Source organism: Hyla sarda, chromosome 9 (assembly GCF_029499605.1).
Source record: "Hyla sarda isolate aHylSar1 chromosome 9, aHylSar1.hap1, whole genome shotgun sequence".
Taxonomy (NCBI): domain Eukaryota; kingdom Metazoa; phylum Chordata; class Amphibia; order Anura; family Hylidae; genus Hyla; species Hyla sarda.
Window position 1 is genome coordinate 58,590,901 of NC_079197.1, and position 16,717 is coordinate 58,607,617.

General features: G+C 44.8%; 1 protein-coding gene across 1 annotated transcript in view; it reads right to left on the reverse strand.

The window, feature by feature from the left end:
* Positions 1-16,717, reverse strand: part of DNAAF6 (dynein axonemal assembly factor 6) — a 90,747-nt gene that overhangs the window by 18,327 nt on the left and 55,703 nt on the right. The window contains exon 4 of the mRNA XM_056540851.1: positions 1,283-1,346. Within this exon, the coding sequence (XP_056396826.1) occupies positions 1,283-1,346 (64 nt within the window). The remainder of the gene's footprint in view (positions 1-1,282; positions 1,347-16,717) is intronic.

A 16,717-nucleotide genomic window follows, 5' to 3' on the forward strand; every position in this document is an offset into this window, starting at 1 on the left:
TTTCATGGCGGCAAACCGGTCTCCATTCACCAGCTTCTCCTTTAAGAGACCGCTCCCCTCAAGTATCTCTGCTCTCCTCTCATCCAGCTTTGCAATCTCACTCTTCAGAGCTGTAATCCTCTTTTTCAGCTCTGGCCTATTCTTTTTGGATGCTGTGTTCGCCAGGTTCTGAGCAACACGAAGATCCTCTCTGGCCATCCTCATCTCCTTGCCACACTGGTCATATTCCGCAAACCGTGTGGCCATGTGGGAGCAGTATATTGCGCTCGATTCCTTGGGCCCTCTCTCAGCCCACATTTCCAAGCTTTTCCTCCGTGCCTTCCTTCCACCAGATTTCTGGCTTGCACCCGTTGCCGGGGGAGCAGAGCCTGCATTACTGTAGACTCTGCCAGATCTTCTCCCCCGGGCCGGAATGGCTGTTGCTGTTTGCTCTCCACCCCCCGCCAGCCTTGAAGAACGGGAGGTGGAGGCCCTGGGCTCCATGCAGGGAGGCTCTCCCCAGGAGCCTGACACACTCCTGGGAAGGCGGATGGATCACCTGCTCTGGTCTGATCTGCTGGAAGTTTGTGGAGCTCAACAAGGGACACACCCGCACGCTGCTCACACTGAACTGTTGTGTTCACAGGAAGTGCTCTCTGCTGACACCTCTTTCCGTGTCAGGAACTGTCCAGAGCAGGATAGGTTTGCTATGGGGATATGCTTCTAATCGGGACAGTTCCTGACACAGACAGAGGTGTCAGCAGAGAGCACTGTTGTCAGACTAGAAAGAACTTCACAATTTTCTCTGTAGTACACAGCAGCTGAAAAGTACTGGGAGGATAAGATTTTTTTATTTAATTTAGAAGTCATTTACAAATCTGTTTAACTTTCTGTCACCGGTTCATTTTAAAACATTTGTTTTCCACTTGTTTCCACTGGAGTTCCCCTTTAAAATGTTATGAAAAGTAAATTACTTATGTAAATACTAAGTAAATTGCTCATGTTATTTAATCAAGAATACACGACAGTACAGAGCACAGTATATATATATATATATATCTTTTAAAGAACAATATATCCTGTACCTGCAATATTTTTGACATTTCTTCTCAAAATACAAAATAATCTTTATTCTATTTCTTGTATTATTTTATCCGTTTTATATACTATTCCATTATTCAATACTACACTATGGTTTGGCAGCCCAAATAAGAATACTAAAATTCACACATAAGAACTTTGTTAAAGCAGTTTTAGGCAAAGAATTTACTTTGGTGAGATTACCAGATTTTCTGAGACCTACCTTTTTTTTCTGGATTTAGAGGTCCAATATCTCCTGGATTAACCACTAATGATGAGTAAAGTCTCTAGATGATAAATTCAAGAGAAAAAAATCACATCAAATTAAATATTTTACGGAAAATGCTTGTTCACAGAAGCAAATACAAACCCATCAACTCCTTATGACTACTCTATCTCTATTCATCGTTTGGGAGCGGGGTGGGATAATAGGAGGAAAATGAACAGAGATGGAAAACGCAATATATTATAGAGAATACAGAACATATGATTGTAAAGCAAACAATATTTTTTCTCCTATGAGAAAAATGTATCATCTAGATTTTTTACTGATTAGAGCCGTATACTAAAACGTGTATTTTTCGAATATGATGTCACTTTTCACTGTAACCCTTTCTGTGTTTATTAGGGGTAGAATGCTGGGAAGGGATCTGTATAGAGCAGGAAATCTTAGCTTAGCTAAGGATGAGTTTGAGCAACAGCTATTGTGTTTACCTCTGTTATCTATACACTGGTGTTACCTTTCACTGTAACCCTGTCTGCGTTTCTTAGAGGGAAACTGCTGGGAGTGATCTGTACAGAACAAGATGTCTCAGTTTACTTTAACCCCTACAGGACCCGTGACGTAACGGTATGTCCCGACACCCTGGGTCTTAAGGACCAAGGACGTACATTTACGTCATGGGCAGTTCTGGTCGCCGCCGTGCGCCGGGCGGGGATCGGACCAGGATGCCTGCTGAAATCATTCAGCAGGCATCCCGTGCAAATGCCCAGGGGGGTCATTAGACCCCCCCATGTCGGCGATCGCCGCAAATTGCATGTGAATTCACACATGCCATTTGCGTCTATTTCGGCGATGCGGGTCACGTGCGACCTGCTGACCCAGAGATACAAGGTGATCGGGGGTGTATGATATACCCCCTATCACCCACTGTATCTATGGGGAGGTGGCGATTTCGCCACCGCCCTAGGATCGCTGCTATTGGCTGGACGTCCAGCCAATAGCAACCGGCAGGGGAGGAGTTAACAGCATCCTCCTGCAGCTCCCGCGGCTGGCTGAGTTCAGTCAGCGGTCAGAGCTGCTGGAAGAAGCCGGGGACCCCCCCTCTGCCGAGATCGGAGCCCCCAGAGAAGAAAAGAAGCCCCCCATAGATCAGGGAAAGCATACAGCCAGGGAAAGGTAGGGTAAATAGTAAAAAATAAAGTTAAAAAAAGTTTTTTTTAAATTCCCCCCCGACCCTCTAATAGGTCCCCATGGGTCTTCTGCAGTTTTTCAGTGTGACCCGAGCCCTATTAGGGGTTCAGGGCACTGCATTAGCCCCCCCATTTTTTTTTTGGCTGCAGCATTTTTCCCCCCCCATATAACGGTGTGTGATTTCTAATCACACACCGTGATATATAGTTACACCAAGCACACACACAGTACATAATTTTTGGCCAGGTCCAATGAATGGTGCGCCATTGATGCAGCAGAAATGAGGATGTTTTGGGGCCTCTTGCTGCATATGGGCCTGGTCAAAAAACCAAGTGTCAGACAGTACTGGAGCGGGGACATCCTCTACCAGACCCTGCTTTACAGTATGGTCATGACACGGAGGCGGTTCGAGGCCATTTGTAAATGCCTGCATTATGCAGATAATGCGGCATGTCCACCCCGAGGTGATCCCGCCTATGACCGGCTTTACAAAGTGAGGCCGGTCATCGATCACTTAGGGGCCAAATTTTTGGAGGCCTATGTACCCCTCAGGGAGCTCTCGGTTGATGAGTCTCTTATCAGTTTTAAGGGGAGACTCATCTTCCGCCAGTATATTCCCTCGAAGCGGGCGCGGTATGGCGTGAAGCTCTATAAACTTTGTGAGAGTACCTCCGGGTACACTCTCAATTTTAGAGTGTATGAGGGACGAGATTCCCGTATTGAACCCCCAGATTGTTCCCCCACTCTGGGTGTTAGCGGGAAAATCGTTTGGGAGCTTGTGCACCCATTGCTGGATAAGGGCTACCACGTGTACGTGGACAACTTTTATACCAGCATTCCTCTCTTCACATACCTTTCCGCCAGTCCACGTCCGCTTGTGGGACCGTGCGGAAAAACCAGAGAGGCCTCCCTCTAAATTTTGTTAAGACACCTATTCCCTATAGTCAAGTATAAGGATAAGAGGGATATCGTTATGCTGACCACTATTCATGGCAACAGCAGCTCACCTGTCCCTGTGCGAGGTACCACAATACCGGTCCTCAAGCCCGACTGTATTCTGGACTACAATCGGTATATGGGGGGAGTTGATCTTTCTGATTAAGTCCTCAAGGCATATAACGCCATGCGGAAAACACGGGTATGGTACAAGAAAGTTGCGGTCTACATGGTACAGGTTGCCATGTACAACTCTTTTGTACTGTCCCAGTATGCTGGCAACACAGGGACATTCCTCCAGTTCCAAGAAGAAGTCCTAAAGGTCCTGATCTTTGGCGACCGGGAAAGAGCAGGCCGGACTTCCCAAGGAACTGAAGTAATAGGTGCCAGGATCGTCCCAGGCCAACACTTTCCAGGTGAGCTCCCCCACACTGGAAATAAGGGACGAGCCCAGAAAAGATGCAGAGTGTGTTACAAGAGGGGGATTCGGAAGGACACCACCACTCAATGTGACACTTGCCCAGATAATCCGGGCCTCTGCATTAAGGAATGCTTCAGGGAGTATCATACTTCCATGGAATTCTAAATTTTCCCTCTTCATTTAAATTTTCCACAATTTGACATAAATGTACCAAGTCCAGAGTACATTCCAAGTTTTAACCCCATAAAACCACTAAATTGCCCAAAAGAAAATTTAATAAAAAAACAAACATAAAAAAAAAAAAGTGATAAGACCTCTGGGGGTATTTTTTTTTTTATAAAAAATGGGTCATGGGTCACTGAGTCACTATCATCGGGGACTTTTTATGTTGCCTCAAATGCGCAGCGCTCTCTCTCCACCTGAGCGGGGTGCGCATTTGAGGCAACAAGTTAGGGATGGCCACACATATCACATTCCAGAATGATGATTCAGAGCATAGGGTTTGGGGCGGGCATATTTTTTTGTTTTGGCTATGCTCTGGGTCATGATTCTGGGAACATAATCTGTTTTATAATTTTATGTCCCACTGTACCCCATTTTAGTTACTTAGTGTACCCCAGTTATTTACCCCATGTAATGCCCCTTGAGGGGGGGGGTCCCACTGTTCTGGCTCCATAGGAGAAAGCCAAAGCTCAAGGACCCTGACTGATCTCCGGCACCTCTGAGACCGGTGTGCACGCCCAAACTTGAGGTGTGTCCTTACTCCACAGAAATGTATTTACAATGACATTTTCTCCTTTTACCTCTTGTGAAAATGAAAAATTTGGGGTAACCCCAGCATTTTAGTGTAAAAAAAAAAATCTAATTTTTCATTTTCACATCCCACTTCATGAATATTTATCAAACACCTGTGGGGTGTTAAGGCTCTCTGTACCCCTTGTTATGTTCCTTGAGGGGTGCAGTTTCCAAAATAGTATGCCATGTGTTTTTTTTTTGCTGTCCTGGCACCATAGGGGCTTCCTAAATGCGACATGTCCCCCTCATTTCAGCAAAATTTGCAAATGTGACTCCTTCTCTTCTGAGCATTGTAGAGCTCCCGTAGTGCATTTGACGTCCACTTATGGGGTACTTCCATACTCAGAAGAGATGGGGTTACAAATTTTGGGGGGTATTTTCTGCTATTAACCCTTGTAAAAATTGGAAATTTGGGGGGAAACACACATTTTAGTGAATTTTTTTTTTTTTTTTTTACATATGCAAAAGTCGTGAAACCCCTGTGGGGTACTAAGACTCACTTTATTCCTTGTTACATTCCTCAAGGGGTCTAGTTTCCAAAATGGTATGCCATGTGTTTTTTTTTTTTTGCTGTTCTGGCACCATAGGGGCTTCCTAAATGCGACATGCCCCCTGTGCAAAATTTGCTCTCAAAAAGCCAAATATGACTCCTTCTCTTCTGAGCATTGTAGTTCGCCCGTAGTGCACTTCAGGTCAACTTATGGGGTACCTCCATACTCAGAATAAATGGGGTTACAAATTTTGGGGGGTATTTTCTGCTATTAACCCTTGCAAAAATGTGAAATTTGGGGGGAAACACACATTTTAGTGAAAAAAAAAAGTTTTTTTTACATATGCAAAAGTCGTGAAACCCCTGTGGGGTATTAAGGCTCACTTTATTCCTTGTTACATTCCTCAAGGGGTCTAGTTTCCAAAATGGTATGCCATGTGTATTTTTTTTTTTGCTGTTCTGGCACCATAGGGGCTTCCTAAATGCGACATGCCCCCCGAGCAAAATTTGCTCTCAAAAAGCCAAATATGACTCCTTCTCTTCTGAGCATTGTAGTCCGCCGTAGTGCACTTCAGGTTAACTTATGGGGTACCTCCATACTCAGAAGAAATCGGGTTACAAATTTTGGGGGGTATTTTCTTCTATTAACCCTTGCAAAAATGTGAAATTTGGGGGGAAACACACATTTTAGTGAAACATTTTATTTTATTTTTTTACATATGCAAAAGTCGTGAAACCCCTGTGGGGTATTAAGGCTCACTTTATTCCTTGTTACGTTCCTCAAGGGGTCTAGTTTCTAAAATGGTATGCCATGTGTTTTTTTTTTTGCTGTTCTGGCACCATAGGGGCTCCCTAAATGCGGCATGCCCCCCGAGCAAAATTTGCTCTCAAAAAGCCAAATATGACTCCTTCTCTTCTGAGCATTGTAGTTCAACCATAGTGCACTTCAGGTCAACTTGTGGGATACCTCCATACTCAGAAGAGATGGGGTTACAAATTTTGGGGGCTATTTTCTGCTATTAACCCTTGCAAAAATGTGAAATTTGGGGGGAAACACACATTTTATTGAAAAAAAATTTTTTTTTACATATGCAAAAGTCGTGAAACACCTGTGGGGTACTAAAGCTCACTTTATTCCTTGTTACATTCCCCAAGGGGTCTAGTTTCCAAAATGGTATGCCATGTGGCTTTTTTTTTTGCATTTCTGGCCCCATAGGGGCTTCCTAATTGCGACATGCCCCCCTGAAACCATTTCAGAAAAACGTACTCTCCAAAATCCCCTTGTCGCTCCTTCGCTTCTGAGCCCTCTACTGCGCCCGCCTAACACTTAACATAGACATATGAGGTATGTGCTTACTCGGGAGAAATTGGGCTACAAACACAAGTATAAATTTTCTCCTTTTACCCCTTGTAGAAATTCAAAAATTGGGTCTACAAGAACATGCGAGTGTAAAAAATGAAGATTGTGAATTTTCTCCTTCACTTTGCTGCTATTCCTGTGAAACACCTAAAGGGTTAAAATGCTGACTGAATGTCATTTTGAATACCTTGGGGGGTGCAGTTTTTATAATGGGGTAATTTGTGGGGTATTTCTAAGATGAAGACCCTTCAAATCCACTTCAAACCTGAACTGGTCCCTGAGTTTGAAAATTTTGTGAAAAATTGGAAAATTGCTGCTGAAATTTGAAGCCCTCTGATGTCTTCCAGAGAGAGAAAGTGCTCTGTGGTTGCACTAGAGGGCTCAGAAGGGAAGGAGCGACAATGGGATTTTGGAGAGTTTTTCTGAAATGGTTTTTGGGGGGCAGGTCACATTTAGGAAGCCCCTATGGTGCCAGAACGGCAAAAAAAAACAAACAAACACATGGCATACTATTTTGGAAACAACACCCCTTAGGGAACGTAACACGAGGTCCAGTGAGCCTTAACACCCCACAGGTGTTTGACGACTTTTCGTTAAAGTTGGATGTGTAAATAATTTTTTTTTCACTAAAATGCTGGTTTCCCCCCCAAATTTTAAAATTTTACAAAGGGTAAAAGTAGAAAATGTCCCCAAAAACGTTGTAACCCTATCTCTTCTGAGCATGGAAATACCCCATGTGTGGATGTCAAGTGCACTGCGGGCGTACTACAATGCTCAGAAGAGAAGGAGTCACATTTGGCTTTTGGAAAGCAAAATTTACTGAAATGGTTTTTGGAAATGCACCATGTGTGGACATCAAGTGCTCTGCTGGCACACTACTATGCTCAGAAGGAAAGGACTGCCATTGAGCTTTTGGAGAGAGAATTTGGTTGGAATAGATTTCAGGGGCCTTGTGCGTTTACAAAGCCCCCCGTGGTGCCAAAACAGTGGACCCCCCCACATGTGACAACATTTTGGAAACTACACCCCTCACAGAATTTAATAAGGGGTGCAGTGAGCATTGACTGACAGGTCTTTGAAACAGTGGGCTGAGCAAATGAAAAATTAAATTTTTCATTTTCACGGACCACTGTTCCAAAAATCTGTCAGACACCTGTGTGGCGTAAATGCTCACTGTACCCCTTATAGCATTCCGTGAGGGGTGTCGTTTCCAAAATGGGGTCACATGTGTGTGTGGAGTCCATTGTTCTGGCACTATGGGGGCTTTGTAAACACACGTGGCCTTCAAATCTGGACAAATTTTCAAGCCAAAAGCCCAATGGCGCTCCCTCTCTTCTGAGCATTGTAGTGTACCTGCAGAGCCCTCTACATCCACATATGGGGTATGTTGTTACTCAGAAAAAATGGGGTTACAAATTTTGGGAGGCTTTTTTTCCTATTTTCCCTTGTGAAAATGAAAAATTTAGGGTAAAACCAGCATTTTAGTAAAAAAAAAATTTTCTTTTGTTTTTCCATCAAAATTTTACAAAAATTCGTCTGTGGGGTGTTAAGGCTCACTATACCCCTTGTTACGTTCCGTGAGGGGTGTAGTTTCCAAAATGGGGTTACATGTGGGTATTAATTTTTTTGCGTTTATGTCAGAACCGCTGTAAAATCAGCCACCCCTGTGCAAATCACCAATTTAGGCCTCAAATGTACATAGTGCGCTCTCACTTCTGAGCCTTTTTGTGCGCCTGCAGAGCATTTTACGTACACATATGGGGTGTTTCCGTACTCAGGAGAAATTGCGTTACAAATGTTTCCTTTTACCTCTTGTGAAAATAAAAAGTATGGGGCAACACCAGCATGTTAGTGTAACATTTTTTCTTTTTTTACACTAACAGGCGGGTGTAGACCCCAACTTTTCCTTTTCATAAGGGGTAAAAGGAGAAAAAGCCCCCCAAAATTTGTAATGCAAATACCCCATATGTGGCCCTAAACTGTTTCCTTGAAATACGACAGGGCTCCAAAGTGAGATCACATGCACATTTGAGGACTAAATTAGGGATTCCATAGGGGTGGACATAGGGGTATTCTACGTCAGTGATTCCCAAACAGGGTGCCTCCAGCTGTTGCTAAACTCCCAGCACGCCTGGACAGTCAGTGGCTGTCCGGAAATGCTGGGAGTTGTTGTTTTGCAACAGCTGGAGGCTCCATTTTGGAAACACTGCCGTACAACACGTTTTTCATTTTTATTTGGGGGGGGGGGGGGAACAGTGTAAGGGGGTGTATATGTAGCGTTTTACCCTCTATTTTGTGTTAGTGTATTGTAGTGCTTTAGGGTACAGTCACACAGGAGGGGGTTTACAGTGAGTTTTCTAGGAGTTAGCGCTGCGGTGAAAAATTTGCCGCACCTCAAACTTGAAGCAGGAAACTCACTGTAAACCTGCCCGTGTGAATGTACCCTGTACATTCACATGGGGGGACAAACCTCCAGCTGTTGCAAAACTACAACTCAAAACATGCACTGACAGACCGTGTATGCTGGGAGTTGTAGTTTTGCAACAGCTGGAGGCACACTGGTTGGAAAACCTTCAGTTAGGTTCTGTTACATAGTTACATAGTTAGTATGGTTGAAAAAAGACATACGTCCATCAAGTCCAACCAGGGGATTGAAGTGAAGGGTGTAAGGGGATAAGGGAAAGGGATGTAGTTTTATAATTCTGCATAAGCTTTAATGTTATTTTGTTCCAGGAATGTATCTAACCCTGTTTTAAAGCTGTTAATTGTTCCTGCTGTGACCAGTTCCTGAGGTAGACCGTTCCATAAATTCACAGTCCTCACGGTAAAGAAGGCGTGCCGCCCCTTTAGACTAAACCTTTTCTTCTCCAGACGGAGGGAGTGCCCCCTCGTCCTTTGGGGGGGTTTAACCTGGAACAGTTTTTCTCCATATTTTTTGTATGGGCCATTAATATACTTATATACGTTTATCATATCCCCCCTTAAACGTCTCTTCTCAAGACTAAACAATTGTAACTCCTTTAATCGCTCCTCATAGCTAAGATGTTCCATGCCCCATATTAGTTTGGTCGCGCGTCTCTGCACCCTTTCCAACTCTGCAGTGTCCCTTTTATGAACAGGCGACCAAAACTGAACAGCATATTCCAGGTGAGGCCGTACCAATGCTTTATAAAGGGGGAGTATTATGTCCCTGTCCCTTGAGTCCATGCCTCTTTTGATACATGACAATATCCTGCTGGCTTTGGAAGCAGCAGCCTGACATTGCATGCTATTCTGTAGTCTGTGATCTACAAGTACACCCAGATCCTTCTCTACCAGTGACTCTGCCAGTTTAATCCCCCCTAAGACATACGACGCATGCAGGTTATTAGTACCCAGATGCATAACTTTACATTTATCCACATTGAACCTCATTTGCCAAGTGGATGCCCAGACACTTAGTCTATCCAAGTCATCTTGTAACTTATGCACATCCTCTATAGACTGTACCGTGCTACAAAGCTTGGTGTCATCTGCAAAGATAGAAACAGAGCTGTTAATACCATCCTCTATATCATTGATAAATAAATTAAACAGCAGCGGGCCCAGTACTGAACCTTGGGGTACACCACTAATAACCGGGGACCAATCAGAGTACGAATCATTTACCACCACTCTCTGGGTACGATCCATGAGCCAGTGTTCAATCCAGTTACAAACTAAAGTTTCCAAGCCCAAGGACCTTAACTTACCTGTCAGACGTCTGTGAGGGACAGTATCAAACGCTTTGGCAAAATCCAGAAACACTATATCCACAGCCATTCCTCTGTCAAGGCTTCTACTCACCTCTTCATAAAAGCAAATTAGATTGGTTTGACAACTTCTATCCTTAGTAAACCCATGCTGGCTATCACTTATAATACTATTATCCCCTATGTATTCCTGTATGTAATCCCTTATAAGTCCTTCAAACAATTTACCCACAATGCACGTTAGACTTACCGGTCTATAATTGCCTGGCGAAGACCTAGAGCCCTTCTTGAAGATTGGTACCACATTAGCCTTGCGCCAGTCCCTTGGCACAATACCAGACACCAGAGAATCTCTAAATATCATGAACAAGGGTACAGATATTACTGGACTTACCTCTCTAAGAACTCTTGGGTGTAGTCCATCCGGCCCTGGAGATTTGCTTACATTTACTTTACTTAACTTACCTTGTACCATCTCTACATTAAGCCAGTTCAGTACATTATATGATGTGTTACCAGCACTGACCTGGCCAATGTCAGCTCCTTCTTCCATAGTATATACAGAACTAAAGAACCCATTCAGTAGCTCCGCCTTCTCTTGATCGCCCGTGACAACCTCCCCATTATCATTATTAAGGGGTCCTACATGCTCTGTCCTTGGTTTTTTTGTATTTATATATCTAAAAAAATATTTAGGATTAGTTTTGCTTTCTTCGGCCACCTGTCTCTCATTTTGAATTTTTGCTGTTTTTATTACATTTTTACAGATTTTATTAAGCTCCTTGTACTGTTTAAATGTTATAGCTGACCCATCAGATTTGTATTTTTTGAAGGCTATTTTTTTGTTGTTTATTGCTCATTTAACATCATTTGTCAGCCATGTAGGATTTAGTTTTAATCGTTTATATTTGTTCCCCTTTGGTATATATTTAGCTGTATAGTTATTTAGAGTTGATTTAAAGATGTCCCATTTACCTTCTGTATCAGTATTTGAGAACACCTCCCCCCAGTCTATGTCCTGTAGTGCAGCCCTCAACCCAGGGAAGTTTGCCTTTTTAAAGTTATATGTTTTTGCTTTCCCCGTCTGTCTTTGTTTTCTACATTTTAAGTCAAAAGTAACTATATTGTGGTCGCTATTACCAAGGTTTTCCCGCACAGTTACATTACCAACCAGCTCTGTGTTGTTGGAAATGATCAGATCCAACAAGGCATCACTTCTTGTTGGGTCCTCCACAAACTGGCCCATAAAATTATCCTGCAATAAATTTAGGAATTTTCTCCCCTTTGTAGTTTTAGCCAACCCCCGGCCCCAATCTATATCTGGATAGTTAAAATCTCCCATTATTACCACTGTACCTGCCCGGGCGGCCCTCTCTATTTGTTTATACAGCCGACCTTCTATCTCTTCAGTGATATTAGGGGGTCTGTAGATTACACCAAATATTATTTTTTCAGTATTTCCCTCCTTTTGTAATTCTACCCACTATGATTCCACATCCTCAGAATCATCACACACTATGGCATCGTTCACACTGACTTTCATACCACTTCTTACATACAGACAGACTCCACCACCTTTTCTGTTCATTCTATCCTTGCGAAACAATGTAAACCCCTGCAGATTGACAGCCCAGTCATGCGAGGAGTCCAGCCATGTCTCAGTGACCCCAACTATATCAATATGTTCCTCCAGTATCAAGGCCTCAAGCTCCCCCATTTTATTTGCTAGGCTTCTGGCATTTGTGAACATACACTTTACATTTCCATTAAGTTTTACACATGTAGTCTCACTAATGGGATTTTCAGAGTTATTGGGGTTAATGTCATTTTTTGAGTTATAAGGGCTAATTGTACTATTTAAGTTATTGGGGCTAATGGGATTTTTTGAGTTATTGGGTCTAACGTTATTTAAGTTATTGGGGCTAATGGGATTTTTTGCGTTATTGCGTCTAACGTTGTTATTTAAGTTATTGGGGCTAACGGTATTTTTTGAGTTAATGGGGCTTATTGTAGTTATTGAGTTATTGGGGCTAATGGAATTTTTTGAATTATTGGGATTACAATTTTTCGGGCTACATTTATTTTTACAGCTGGTTTGTAACGCATGAATCTCCTTATCCACTGCTCTTAACCTCCCCCCACAGGACTCCTCTCCACCCGCCATTATGTCCTGACCCCTCTCTAACCTATCCATCCCACTGTCTGCTTTCTTTGCTTTATTATCCTCCCCCCACTCACCTAGTTTAAATACTCAGCCACCCCTTCCAGGATTCTCTCCCCCAGCACAGCAGACCCCCTTCCATTCAGGTGCAAATTATCCGTAGAATAGAGTTTGTACCCTAATGAAAAGTCAGCCCAGTGCTCTAAAAACCCAAACCCTTCCCCCTCACACCACGACTTAAGCCATGCATTTAACTCCCTAAGCTCCCGCTGTCTTTCCTGCGATGCGCATGGCACAGGAAGTATTCCAGAGAACACAACCTTAGAGGTCCTTCCCTTCAGCTTGGCACCTAGTTCCTTGTAATTATTCTTCAAGGACCTCCACCTACCATGTATTCTGTCGTTGGTTCCCACATGGACCACGACAGCTGGGTCATCCCCAGCCCCCCCTAGTAATTTGTCCACCCTTTCCACCACATGCCGAACCCTGGCACCAGGGAGACAGCAAACCATTCGGTTGAGGTGGTCTTGGCGACAAATTATTCTATCCGTCTTCCTGATTATAGAATCCCCTACCACAACTAACTGTCTTGGCCTACCTGCGTTACCATCCCCCACACTACTAGTTGAGCTGTTCCCCCGGCTGTTAGGGAGAACAGTATCCACTAGGGTTGCCATCTCTGACACTGAGGCCCTCGCATCATCGCCCAACTTGGCAATTTTACTTGGGAGATCAGAAGCAGAAGTGACCTTCCTTTTCCTTGCCCCCTTTCCAGTCCCTCTAACTACATTAACCCAGCTCCCTACTTGGGCCTCCTGGCTAGTTTCTCCAACCTCCATTTCTACCCCACTAACTGCTTGCTCTGTTACCTAACTCAGTATTTTCCAACCAGTGTGCCTCCAGCTGTTGCAAAACTACAACTCCCAGCATGTACTGATCACCGATGGGCATGATGGGAGATGTAGTTATGCAACAGCTGAAGGTACGCAATTACAACTCCCAGCATGGCGAGAACACCGTTTGCTGTTCGTGCATGCTGGGAGTTGTAGTTTTGCAAGATCTAGAGGGCCACAGTTTAGAGATCACTGCACAGTGATCTCCAAACTATATTCCTCCAGCTGTTGCAAAACTACAAATCCCAGCATGCCCAAACAGCTGTCTGGGCATGCTGAGAGTTGTAGTTTAGCAAAATCTGGAGGGTTACAGTTTAGAGATCACTGTATATTAGTCTCAAACTGTAGCCCTCCAGATGTTGCTAGGCAACTCACCGGCTTCCGTAGTCTGCACCAGGGAGCCAGCTGCACCTCATTGCAACGCCACCGATCACTGCTGCCGGTCACCGTCGGTTCCCCCGCTCTGCCCGGACTACTGTAGGTGGGCAGAATGGGGGAACCGAACGCTAACCCCCACACCGATCTGCTATTGGTCGTCCAATAGCAGGGATAGGAGGGGTGGTACCCATGCCATCTCACTCCTATCCTTTCAGGGGGATCGTGGGTGTCTTGGACACTCCCAATCCCCCTTATTTTCCGGGTCACCGGAGACCCGTATGACCGGAATAGCCGCAGATCGCCAAAGTGAAATCACCGGCGATCTGCGGCGATCGACGGCATGGGCATTTGCACAGGATGCCTGCTGAATTATTTCAGCAGGCATCCTGGTCCGGTCTCTGCCCGGCGGGGACCGGAATTCCCACGGACATACAGGTACGCCCTTGGTCCTTAACTACCAGGAAGCCAGTGCGTACCCATACGCACTGGGTCCTTAAGGGGTTAAGGACCAGGGGCCTACCTGTATACCTGTTTCCAGTCACCTCCGCGCACCGGGCGGACTGAAATCGTACAGCAGGCATCCCATGGCTATGCCTAGGGGGGTCCTGAGACTCCCGTGTCAATTCTGATCGGCGAATCACTGCGATTGAGGGTCATTCAGGTTTCCGGTGACCCGGAAGAGGAGGGTGATCGGTTGTGTAATACACACTACCGATCACCCTCCGTACCCATGTGGGAGGTGGCGGTGACGCCACCTCCAGGAGTGCTGTTATTGGTCGGATGTTCCATCAGTTGGCAGTGGGAGGATAAAGTTCTCCAACCTCCACTCTACCCACCCACAAAAGTCGCTGAGCAGAGCGGAGTTAGAGTGACAGAGACCCCCCTCGTGCCATTCGTGGCCATATGGGCACTGTGAGTGCCATCCAGCCATTTTTTGGCAGCTGAGGGTCCACAACATCTTTAAAGGGTGCTCCGGTGGAAAACATTTTTTTTTTAAATCAACCGGTGCCAGAAAGTTAAACAGATTTGTACATTACCGTACTTCTATTAAAAAATCTTTACAGTATATTTTAGCAGCTGTATGCTACAGAGGAAAATATTTTCTTTTTGAATTTCTTTTTTGTCTTGTCCACAGTGCTCTCTGCTGACACCTGATGCCCGTATCAGGGACTGTACAGAGCAGGAGAAAATCCCTATAGCAAACCTATACTGCTCTGGACAGTTCCTGTCACAGACAGAGGTGTCAGCAGAGAGCACTGTGGACAAGACAAAAAAGAAATTAAAAAAGAAAAGAATTTCCTCTGTAGTATACAGCTGCTAAAAAAAGTCCTTGAAGGGTAAATATTTTTTAATAGAAGTAATTTACAAATCTTTTTAACTTTCTGGCACCAGTTAATTTTAAAAAGAAAGTTTTCCACCGGAGTATCCCTTTAAGTTGCATCTGTAGAAAAAGAGAAAAAAGAAAGACCAGCAGGGGGCGCATCATGTATTACCACTTAGACCCTGTAGGGTAGGAGAGTGGGCTTGGTATGCCCTTAGGTAATGGCCGCTCACCTGGAGCGAATATAAAATTCGCATATAACCCAACCAGGGTTGCAGCAGAAGGATGATCCAATCCTGTAGAGAGTAGGTAGAGGAAAATAACCCTTTGAATGGCGCTGCTGTTCCAATAAGAAGTGACGTCCAGACCAGAAATATTTTCAAACTACTGGAGTGGTTTGTTTAAGTACAAAAATAAAAAAAAATGTACAATAAAAGATGACGCGTTTCAGGGGAGCCAACCCCTTCCTCGGATCAGTGTGTGGGTACAGAAACAAAGCCAGGGTATAAATACATTTGAAATTGGCGTCAATACATAAAGGGGGCGGAGCCAAAAACATTACATCATACATTAACAAATTCAATATAAGCATAACATTCTACATAAACCACATCAGATCATGAATAAAACAGATAATACACTTGGATGCAGGGTGGATATTACTAATATATGTGAGAACACTGGGAGAGATTTATGAAGACGTGTCCAGAGGAAAAGCTGCTGAGTTGCCCATAGCAACCAATCAGATCCCTTCATTGATTTTGCATAGGCCTTGTTTAACCCCTTAAGGACCAAGGGCGTACAGGTACGCCTTTGCTCCCTGGTACTTAAGGAACAAGGGCGTACCTGTACGCCCGTGGGAATTTCGGTCCCCGCCGCGTGCCGGACGGGGACCGGGCCGGGGTGACCGCTGATATCTATCAGCAGGCACCCCGCGCAAATGCCCAGGGGGGTCATCAGACCCCCCCATGTCGGCGAATTCACACTTGCGATTTGCGGCTATTCCGGGTCATACGGGTCTATAGTGACCAGGTGACCCGGAAAATAAAGGGGATCACGGATGTCCTAGACACCCACGATCCCCTTGAAGCAATAGGAGTGAGGTGGCAGAGGTGCCACCCCTCCTATCTCTGCTATTGGTGGTCTAGACGCGACCACCAATAGCAGATCGGGGGCGGGGGGCTTTACTTTTGGTTTCCCCGTTCTGCCCACCCACAATAGGCGGGGCAGGACGGGGAAACCGACAGGGACCAGCGCCGAAGATCCACTTACCCATCGGCGATGGCAGCGGGCGACGATCAGCGGCGGCAGCGGGGGACGATCAGCGGCGGTAGCGGGCGACGATCGGCGGAAGAAGAGGACGGCGACGCAGCTCCCTGGATCCGACGGAAGCCGGTGAGCCCTGTCGTATTTCAAGGAAACAGTTTAGTGCCACATATCTCCGTACTCGGGAGAAATTGCACTACAAATTTTGGGGGCTTTTTTTCCTTTTACCCCTTACGAAAAAGAAAAGTTGGGGTCTACACCAGCCTGTTAGTGTAAGAAAAAAATTTTTTTTACACTAACATGCTGGTGTTGTCCTTTACTTTTTATTTTCACGAGAGGTAAAAGGAAAAAAAAAAGACCCCCAAAATTTGTAACGCAATTTCTCCTGAGTACGGAAATACCCCATATGTGGGCATAAAATGTTCTGCGGACGCACAACAAGGCTCAGGAGTGAGAGCGCACTATGTACATTTGAGGCCTAAATTGGTGATT